At 38.3% G+C, this 11060-nt stretch overlaps 1 protein-coding gene across 2 annotated transcripts; it reads left to right on the plus strand.

Annotated features, from left to right (window-relative positions):
* Nucleotides 1-1421: 1421 nt before the first annotated feature.
* On the plus strand, nucleotides 1422-5823 carry LOC141763164 (tubulin alpha chain-like). 2 transcript variants are annotated; one of them, XM_074627579.1, is made up of 4 exons: nucleotides 1422-1541; nucleotides 3929-4151; nucleotides 4334-4482; nucleotides 4584-5823. In XM_074627579.1, the coding sequence occupies exons 1-4, from the start codon at nucleotides 1539-1541 to the stop codon at nucleotides 5559-5561; spliced, it is 1353 nt and encodes a 450-aa protein (XP_074483680.1). In that variant the 5' UTR covers nucleotides 1422-1538; the 3' UTR covers nucleotides 5562-5823. The 2 variants fall into 2 exon arrangements, with proteins under 2 accessions (XP_074483680.1, XP_074483681.1); XM_074627580.1 differs by having other exon boundaries at nucleotides 1426-1545.
* Nucleotides 5824-11060: the final 5237 nt, after the last annotated feature.

Genomic DNA, 11060 nt, shown 5'->3' on the forward strand with positions numbered 1-11060 from the left:
AAATACCTTTATTATACATGGCAATAATTGTTTAAAATGACCAACGCGTTGCGACCAACATAGGTCTTCATCAGGGTCACTGTGAGCATTCAGCAGTAGCTTGCACACCTATATTGTGTTATACCAGGGGTCTGCAACCTGCGGCTCTTTAGCCCCGCTCCGGTGGCCCCCTGTGGATTGTTTTTTTTTTAATTAGTGGAAATGAATAACTTGTTTTGTTTACATTTTCAATTTATTTATCATTGTTGTAGGTCTATGGTACGACGGAGTATTAGGGCCACATTGAGGAAAAAAAAAAAATCTGAGATTTCGAGAATAAAGTCATAATATTATGAGAATAAAGTCATAGGTTTACGATAATTTTTTTTTAGTATTATGAAAATAAAGTCATAATATAAAGTAGTAATTTTACGTGTTTTTTAATTTTTTTATCGTAAAGTTATGACTTTATTCTCGTAATATTAAGACTTTTTTCTCCTAAAGTTATGACTTTATTCTCGTAATATTATGACTTTTTTTCTCATAATATTATGATTTTATTCTCGTAATATTACAACTTTTTTTCTTGTAAAGTTATGACTTTATTCTCGCAATATTACGACTTTTTTCTCGTAAATTTATGACTTTATTTTCGTAAACTTCTGACTTTTTTTCTCCTAAAGTTAAAACTTTATTCTCGTAATATTACGACTTTTTTCTCTTAAAGTTATGATTTTATTCTCGTAATATTACGACTTTTTTTCCTCATAATATTATGACTTAATTCTGTAAATCTCAGATGTTTTTTCCCTCAATGTGGCCCTAATACTCCGTATTACATTGTCTCTTTGGCCCTCACTGCATTAGACTTATATACTATATACTTAGACTATAAACTGTGTTACCTTCATCACAATGATCAAATGTTTTGCAACTCCAGACAGAATTTTTTATTATTATTTCTGCCTTAAATGTCTCTTTTGATAGTAAAGGTTGCTGACCCCTGCTTTATACTAATCAGTAGAGTGGGAGGGTGGTTCTCCATCAGTGAGCAAGCATATTCTTGGAAAAACCAGGAAATGACATCATCATCGACAGGGAGGTAACTAAGTACATTACTCAAGTATAAATTCGAGGTGCTTACTTCAAGATTCCTAGTTTATATCTCTACTCCACTAGGCTACATCTCAAAGTGTACTTTTTACTCCACTACATTTGTCTGACAGCTTTAGTTAGAAAGTTATCAACATCTGAAAATAATGAAATATACATGTTTGTTGTATATGTTTTTTGTAATCTTTTCATGTGTATTTCTCTCATTTTTATTAAAATTTCTGTCAGATGACGCAGCTTAACTGTAGGAAAGGGAATATTTCGTGCCCTGCCTGAATGCAGCATCCTCCCAACGTCTGCTCCCGCCCAGAGGAAATTCAAACCGCCGCTTTGGCCCCGCCTCCTTGAGAAGGTATAAATAGCAGCAGCTCTAGCCCGCTCGTCACTACTGCCTTCAACTACCGATTCTTTAACGTCGGAGAGAAGGAAGAAAAAAACAACAAAAAATGGTGAGTAGCTATAAAATGTCTCACCAAAATCCGTGTGATTACGTTAAATGGACGTACAGTTGATTGTTCTCGGTTAATATATGTCGTGTTTGTGTAAACTGTAACCGTATGTGACGAGGATGGAGGCCGAACTGAAGCTAATCAATTAAAATGACGACATTTAGCCGTTGGACTGAAACGTTCGACCGTTTGAATTACTAAATACTTCATTTAGATAGTTAGAGCAGAAAAACGGTGTTTCTATTTGATCTATTGTCGTGTAACGTTAACAGACTGAAGGCTGTGCTCCATACCGGCTTTTTTTATGCTAATGGCGCCATCAGATAACGCCCTGTCCGTGAACGCAACACAAAGACATCTGTCTTTGTAGCAGTGAGGCTGGAGGCTCCTGTCACTGAACGCAACACAAAGATAACTGTCTTTGTAGCAGTGAGGCTGGAGGCTCCTGTCCGTGAACGCAACACAAAGATAACTGTCCGTGAACGCAACACAGACATCTGTCTTTGTAGCAGTGAGGCTGGAGGCTCCTGTCACTGAACGCAACACAAAGATAACTGTCCGTGAATGCAACACAAAGATCAGAAAACGCCCTGTCCGTGAACGCAACACAAAGACATCTGTCTTTGTAGCAGTGAGGCTGGAGGCTCCTGTCACTGAACGCAACACAAAGATAACTGTCTTTGTAGCAGTGAGGCTGGAGGCTCCTGTCCGTGAACGCAACACAAAGATAACTGTCCGTGAACGCAACACAAAGACATTGTCTTTGTAGCAGTGAGGCTGGAGGCTCCTGTCACTGAACGCAACACAAAGATAACTGTCCGTGAACGCAACACAGACATCTGTCTTTGTAGCAGTGAGGCTGGAGGCTCCTGTCACTGAACGCAACACAAAGACATCTGTCTTTGTAGCAGTGAGGCTGGAGGCTCCTGTCACTGAACGCAACACAAAGATAACTGTCCGTGAATGCAACACAAAGATCAGATAACGCCCTGTCCGTGAACGCAACACAAAGACACGTGTCTTTGTAGCAGTGAGGCTGGAGGCTTCTGTCACTGAACGCAACACAAAGATAACTGTCCGTGAATGCAACACAAAGATCAGAAAACGCCCTGTCCGTGAACGCAACACAAAGATAACTGTCTTTGTAGCAGTGTGGCTGGAAGCTCATGTCCCTGAACGCAACACAAAGATAACTGTCCGTGAATGCAACACAAAGATCAGATAACGCCCTGTCCGTGAACGCAACACAAAGACACGTGTCTTTGTAGCAGTGAGGCTGGAGGCTTCTGTCACTGAACGCAACACAAAGATAACTGTCCGTGAATGCAACACAAAGATCAGAAAACGCCCTGTCCGTGAACGCAACACAAAGATAACTGTCTTTGTAGCAGTGTGGCTGGAAGCTCATGTCCCTGAACGCAACACAAAGATAACTGTCCGTGAACGTAACACAAAGATCAGAAAACGCCCTGTCCGTGAACGCAACACAAAGATAACTGTCTTTGTAGCAGTGAGGAGGAGCTGGAGGATGGAGAGCCTCTTCCTGCCTGGTGGGATATGAGGATGGAGGGATTGTCTTTGTGCTCTCCTTCCTTCTGGGTGGGGTTTTTTTTTGCTGCTGCTGCTCAGTCTCAGTTTGGGAGGGGCAGGAAAGCAGAATTAACCCTCCACGGGTCTGCAGTAACCGGCAATGTGACTCTGCAGACATGGTTGAGGCCTAAAACCCAGACATAAAATAATTGGGTTGGCACTGGATTTATAGGACAATATTGAGATTTAGCAGCCTAGATTTGGCTCTCCAGTATATCGGCCTTTTTTTTTGTTGCCCCCCTTCTCTTTTATAGGCTCATAGATAAATCAAACCTTTTTTTAAATATGGAACCATACACTTATCTGCATAAATATTCATGTGTTGATTAATTTCTTCATCAATAGTGTTTACAAAAATGGCATCTGGAGTTGACTAAAAAGGGAACTGCAACAGTTAGAACAGATATTCCTTTATTGGTCCCTAAGTGGGGAAATTTGCAGTGTACAGCAGGAAAGGGGATAGTGCAAAAAACAATAAGCATCAGCTAACACAGTAAAAAAGAGCTAAACAAAGTGTAACAAAATATGAACCATTCAAATAGGAAGTATAAAAATAGGAGCAGTGTATACAGTATTGACAATAAACAGACTAAGTGGAAAATTAAATTGCACAGTGAGAATGAATGAATGAATGAATGAAATTCCACCTGAAAACATCAGGTTATTGTCACTTTTTTGATTTGTAAGTGGTCTACTGAGCAGTGCTGGTTGTGGTTCCTGTTATATAAATCCAACATGCCAGTTTACCTCTTTTTATGACTAACTGATGGCTGATTTCTTGTCTCTTTTCTCTGCAGCGTGAGTGTATTTCTATGCATGTCGGCCAGGCCGGAACCCAGATGGGCAATGCGTGCTGGGAGCTCTACTGCCTGGAGCACGGCATCCAGCCGGACGGTCAGATGCCCAGCGACAAGACCATCGGAGGAGGAGACGACTCCTTCAACACCTTCTTCAGTGAGACTGGAGCTGGCAAACATGTTCCCAGAGCTGTCTTTGTGGACTTGGAGCCAACAGTAATAGGTAAGATTATCAAAGAGGGAACTACTGCATTCATTAGATGTTTAATACTTATTCAAACTGGTGCATATTACAGGCAGTTTCTTACATATTGTGACTTTATGTACTGAAACCATGCCAAAAGTTGTTGGCACTTGGCGTGAAACGGAGCATCACTGTAAGCCAGTATTCTCTTTGCTCCTCAGATGAAGTCCGTACAGGAACCTACCGCCAGCTCTTCCACCCAGAGCAGCTGATCACCGGCAAGGAGGACGCAGCCAACAACTACGCCCGCGGTCACTACACAGTCGGCAAGGAGATCATTGACCTGGTTCTGGACAGGACTCGCAAACTGGTGAGTTTTAATTCTCAAAACATGTTGCAAGTGTATCATTTTTAATTGAACAACGTTATTGATCCATGATGGCATTTTAAACACTTACTCTTGATTTTCAGGCTGACCAGTGCACAGGACTCCAAGGTTTCCTGATCTTCCACTCCTTCGGAGGAGGAACCGGCTCTGGCTTCACCTCTCTGCTGATGGAGCGTCTCTCCGTCGACTACGGCAAAAAGTCCAAACTGGAGTTTGCGGTTTACCCAGCCCCCCAGGTGTCCACAGCTGTAGTGGAGCCTTACAACTCCATCCTGACCACCCACACCACCCTGGAGCACTCTGACTGCGCTTTCATGGTAGACAACGAGGCCATCTATGACATCTGCCGCAGGAACCTGGACATCGAGCGTCCCTCCTACACCAACCTCAACAGGCTGATTGGACAGATCGTCTCCTCCATCACCGCCTCCCTGCGCTTCGACGGAGCCTTGAACGTGGACCTGACGGAGTTCCAGACCAACCTGGTGCCCTACCCTCGTATCCACTTCCCTCTGGCCACCTACGCCCCAGTTATCTCAGCAGAGAAGGCCTATCACGAGCAGTTAACGGTGGCTGACATCACCAACGCCTGCTTCGAGCCAGCCAATCAGATGGTGAAATGCGACCCTCGTCACGGCAAGTACATGGCCTGCTGCCTCCTGTACCGTGGCGACGTGGTGCCCAAAGATGTCAACTCTGCCATCGCCACCATCAAAACCAAGCGCACCATCCAGTTTGTGGACTGGTGTCCCACAGGCTTCAAGGTGGGCATCAACTACCAGCCTCCCACTGTGGTTCCTGGAGGAGACCTGGCCAAGGTGCAGAGGGCCGTGTGCATGCTGAGCAACACCACCGCCATCGCTGAGGCCTGGGCTCGCCTCGACCACAAGTTTGACCTGATGTACGCCAAGAGGGCCTTCGTCCACTGGTACGTCGGAGAGGGGATGGAGGAGGGAGAGTTCTCAGAGGCCAGAGAGGACATGGCGGCCCTGGAGAAGGATTACGAAGAGGTCGGCACTGACAGCGTCGGGGAGGAGGATGAAGAAGGCGAGGAGTACTAGATCACTGGATCATCTGTAGCTTTCTGTGGTTCCATTTCAGTCCACCAGTCCAGCTACATGAGTGTCCTGCCTCGTTTATTTTAAGTTCTTGCAAATTGAAGTTCGTTCTTGCAAATTGAAGTTCTTGCAAATATAAGTTTGTTCTTGCAAATTGAAGTTCTTGCAAATATAAGTTTGTTCTTGCAAATTGAAGTTCGTTCTTGCAAATTGAAGTTCTTGCAAATATAAGTCCTTGCAAATAAAGAAACCAACATGAACCTAATCTAACTTTTGTCCTCTGTTTTGAGCTGATTTTCATTATGAATGTTTGACTTTTTTAAATCATATTTTTGGTCTAAAATTGTTACCTTTGTTTCCCAGAGTCACAGGTCAAATCTTAAAATCTCAATTTGAGCTTGAACCAGAATTATTTTTGAAACTTTTGATGTCGACTGATTAAATTCTTCTGTCTTTGATATATTAAATGTTGACCAGCACAACTGTGGTGTTTTAAGATATATTAGTTTTGTCTGACCAATAATGCAAAACATAATATATTCAGTTTACTATAAGGTCAAGAGAACCAGTAAATATTCCAATTAAGAGGTTGGAAGAAGTGACATTTTTATACTAGCTTTATATAAAATCTTAACTGGACAGCTGTAACATTTTTGTCTAAAGTAACTCAGGCTTTGTCATGTAGACTGCAATTCAAAATGGACTCCTGGTTCTTTGTGTCTGCAGCGTGTGGATTACATGTACTGCAGTGTGAGCAGTCGGTAAATCCAGCACAATGAAACCACTGATGCTGAGAGACGCTCACATGACCTCACTAACTGCTCCGGAAGCAGATTACACTTCCATTATGTATGGGGGGTTAATTGATAAAAATCTTAATCTCTGCTGAGTGATAATTTTTTTTAGTGTGAGCTAATGTCTAATTCTGGAGCAGCAGCAGGTCAGATATTGTGATGTTTTTTCGGAGTAAACCCACTACTGAAAAGGGACAAAAGTTCATGGGTTTTCTGTGGGGATGTTTGAAAAGAAGCTCCAATAAGTTTTTTCTTACTTTTTGGCACAAATCAAAGACTCATCGGACAGCCATTTTTTGTCTCATTTTCTTTTTTCTCATAAAATTATGACTTTATTCTTGTAAATTACGACTATATCCTCATTAAATTATTACTTTATTCTTGTAATATTACGATATTTTTTATCTTAGAGTTATGACTTTATTCCCGTAATATTAACACTTTTTTTCTCCTAAAGTTATGACTTTATTCTCGTAATATTAACACTTTTTTTCTCGTAAAGTTATGACTTTATTCTCGTTATATTAAGACTTTTTTCTCCTAAAGTTATGACTTTATTCTCGTAATATTATGATATTTTTTATCTTAAAGTTATGACTTTATTCTCGTAATATTAACACTTTTTCTCCTAAAGTTATGACTTTATTCTCGTAATATTACGACTTTTTTTCTTCTAAAGTTATGACTTTATTCTCGTAATATTACGACTTTTTTATCGTAAAGTTATGACTTTATTCTTGTAATATTAACACTTTCTTTCTCGTAAAGTTATGACTTTATTCTCGTAATATTAACACTTTTTTTCTCGTAAAGTTATGACTTTATTCTCGTAATATTATGATATTTTTTATCTTAAAGTTATGACTTTATTCTCGTAATATTATGATATTTTTTATCTTAAAGTTATGACTTTATTCTCGTTATATTAAGACTTTTTTCTCCTAAAGTTATGACTTTATTCTCGTAATATTATGATATTTTTTATCTTAAAGTTATGACTTTATTCTCGTAATATTAACACTTTTTTTCTCCTAAAGTTATGACTTTATTCTCGTAATATTACGACTTTTTTTCTTCTAAAGTTATGACTTTATTCTCGTAATATTACGACTTTTTTATCGTAAAGTTATGACTTTATTCTTGTAATACTATGACTTTTTTTCTTCTAAAGTTATGACTTTATTCTCGTAACATTACGACTTTTTTCTCGTAATATTATGACTTTATTCTGTAAATCTCAGATGTTTTTTCCCTGAATGTGGCCCTAATACTCCGTAGTACATTGTCTCTTTGGCCCTCACTGCATTAGACTTATATACTTAGACTATAAACTGTGTTACCTTCATCACAATGCTCAAATGTTTTGCAGCTCCAGACAGATTTGTTTTAATTATTTTTGCCTAAAATGGCTCTTTTGATAGTAAAGGTTGCTGACCCCTGCTTTAGAGGTATGTATATCTGTACAGATAATTTATAAGTGTCACAGTACTCCAGAGTACTAGTGGCATTAATAATTAATATTCTGACTGATGTTGAGAATACACATTTTTTGTAATTTAATAGTAATATTGGGGGAGTTTAAGTTACGGTAAGTGATATGTTAAGAGTAAGGGACTTAATTTTAAAAAATAAAAATGTAACAATAGGATCGTTTGTTCCTAGTTGGTGTTGTTCTGGGGAACTGTTAGAGTGTGACACAGACCACAGTGATGCTACCTAGAGCTGAGTTAATGTGAGGACTTTCTGATTGAATAAAGTCACAGGTAAGTAAGTAAATACTGTTGGTAGACTTTTACACGATGTTTGTTGTCAACAGATGGTTTAATGTATTATGTAATATATTTCTTAGGTTATTAAGTTGCATATATTTGTAAATTGGTGTCAAGACATCAGAAAAATATGGTTTAATGTGTTGTTATTTTCTTCATCTCCTTATATTTTTATATCTGGTATGTTTTTTGTACTTTGTACTTTGCACTATTAACTTTTTTACTGCCTTTTTACTAACATGATTTGCACTATGGAACTGTGATGCTGGAAACTCGAATTTCCCTCTGGATCAATAAAGTTACTATCTATCTGTTTCTTAGGTTATTAAGTTACATATATTTGTAAATTGGTGTCAAGTCATCAGAAAAAGATGTTTTTTAAATAATATTTTTATTGAATTTTACATATAGTCATATATACATATATACACATACAGACAGACTAACAATATTAATAATTAAATTATACAATGAAATGTTTAGTCAGAATTTCAAAGAAAGAGAGACATGACATTTCATGTATTTCACATATCTAACAAAGAAAACAAATAAAATAAAAGGTAAGACAAAATAAGTAAATACCTCAAAGAAGAAGAACAAAAAAAGGAAAAGATGGTTTAATGTATTATGTAATATATTTTTTAGGTTATTAAGTTACATATATTTGTAAATTGGTGCCAACATATCAGAAAAAGGTGGTTTAATGTATTATGTGATATATTTTTTAGGTTATTAAGTTACATATATTTATAAATTGGTGCCAACATATCAGAAAAAGGTGGTTTAATGTATTATTTAAAATATTTCAAAGGTTATTAAGTTACATATATTTGTGAGTTGGTGTCAACCAACAGCCCTAATGATGCAGCCCTAATATCAGTATTAAAAATTAAATCATGCATTTAATTTCTTGCTGCAGTATGGTTTGTCGAAAAAGAATGATAAAAAGTCATAGTATAGTATGTCGAAAAAAGTCATCGTGTAATTTGAAGTAAAAATCATAAAAAGGCAAAGTATAGTATGTTGAAAAAAGTCATAGTATGGTATGTCTAAAAACAATTATAAAAAGTCATAGTATAGTATGTTGAAAAAGTCATAAAAAGTCATAGTATAGTATGTCGAAATTTTTTTATAATAAGTCATAGTATAGTATGTCGAAAAAATAAAAAAAAATTTCGGTTCAACCCTTATGAAGTGCAGTGAGTTTTAAAGTCCAACATCCTAAATGAAGAAGTCAAATACGCCAAGAAACACATCACTTGCGTTATGACAGATAGCTCAGTGTGATAGAAGATGATTTGTAATACTGAAAGTTGTGGGTTCAATCCTTATGTGGTGCAGTGGTGAGTTTTAAGGGCCAACATCCAAAATGAATAAGACCAAAAAAAACATGAGTGTTGGGTCAGATTTTTATATCTTTCTTGACATATTCACGAGTAAAGTATAAGCTCCGACAAGTAGTTCCTTGTTAAATGAAATAGCTCAGTGAGTTAAAACGCTGGGTGGGAAGTCTGAGTTACCTGAGGTGATGTGTTCGAGACCCAGGTTGGCAGGTAGTTGATATGTTATTGTTATCTGGTTCAATGAGTTATGACGTCACTGTTGTACATGTAGAGTCAAATATAACTTCCGATAAATTGTATGTCAGATGGTACAGCTCAGTGAATTAAAATGCTGGTTGGGAATTGTGAACTACCTGAGGTGATGTGTTCAAGACCCAGGATTGGCAGGGAGTTGAAATGTTATTGTTATCCAGCTCAATGAGTTATGATGTCACAGTTGTACACGTAGAGTCAAATATAACCTCTGATAAATTGGATGTCAGATTGAATAGCTCAATGAGCTAGAACACTGGTTGGGAATTGGAAGCTCAGGTGTTCAAATCCCACACATTTACAGGTGGACTCATAAAGAATATTAACAAGGTTTTCATTTTTAAAACACTTAATACACTTTTTCATTTTGTCACTTAAAACACTTAATACACTTTTCTTGTTAAACTAACTTGAGGCTAGCTCCGCTTCGCTCCGCTAGCCTCAGCTACCTTCTACTGGTCATCCGGTTCCACTTGTTCGGTTCTTCTGCTCGTCCGACTCATGTCACTTACCCAGCTTGTTTGTGCTGGGGGAGGGAGGGGTGGCTACCCCACCTGGTTAGGTGAACCTAACATATGGATAGACTGCCGTGAGCATAAGTCAATGTCTGGGATTCGAACACATGAGCTCCTGCTACCCAAGCAGTGTTCTAACTCCCTGAGCTAAGCTGCCTGACATCAAATGTATTGGAAGTTATATTTGACTCTACATTTACCACTGTGACGTCTGAACACACTACACCGGATAACAAGAAGGTTTTATCCAGTTTACATTACTGTTGTTTCCTGGCTTATTTGACCTCTTGATGACTTTTTATGAGGTGTAGAGTATAATTTTCTCTTCGTCATTGTGGAAGTTAGATCTCAAAACTCACCACGTAAGAATCAAACCCATAACCTCCAGTCTTCTAACCCAGCTTCTATCACTCTGAGCTATCGGTCTTAACGCAAGTGATGTGTTTCTCGGTGTATTTGATTTCTTCATTTAGGATGTTGGACCTTAAAAGTCACTGCACTTCATAAGGGTTGAACCCACAACCTCCTGTATAATATGTCGAAAAAAAAGTCATAGTTTAGTATATCGAAAAAAAGTCATAGTTTAGTATATCGAAAAAAAGTCATAGTTTAGTATATCGAAAAAAAGTCTTCAAGAGGAAGATGGATGGTCACAAGCCATCAAAGAAAGCCGAGCTGCTTGAATTTTTGCGCCAGGAGTGGCATAAAGTCACCCAACAGCAATGTGAAAGACTGGTGGAGAGCATGCCAAGACGCATGAAAGCTGTGATTGTAAATCAAGGTTATTCCACCAAATATTGATTTCTGAACTCTTCCTGAGTTAAAACAT

This window comes from Sebastes fasciatus, chromosome 24 (genome assembly GCF_043250625.1).
Source record: "Sebastes fasciatus isolate fSebFas1 chromosome 24, fSebFas1.pri, whole genome shotgun sequence".
Classification (NCBI taxonomy): domain Eukaryota; kingdom Metazoa; phylum Chordata; class Actinopteri; order Perciformes; family Sebastidae; genus Sebastes; species Sebastes fasciatus.

What these genes read in the sequence shown, in the direction of transcription:
- LOC141763164 (XM_074627579.1), top strand. An exon ending in CTTGGAGCCAACAGTAATAG is followed by an intron (nt 4,152 to 4,333) that starts GTAAGATTATCA and finishes TTTGCTCCTCAG; the next exon opens with ATGAAGTCCGTACAGGAACC. An exon ending in TGGACAGGACTCGCAAACTG is followed by an intron (nt 4,483 to 4,583) that starts GTGAGTTTTAAT and finishes CTTGATTTTCAG; the next exon opens with GCTGACCAGTGCACAGGACT.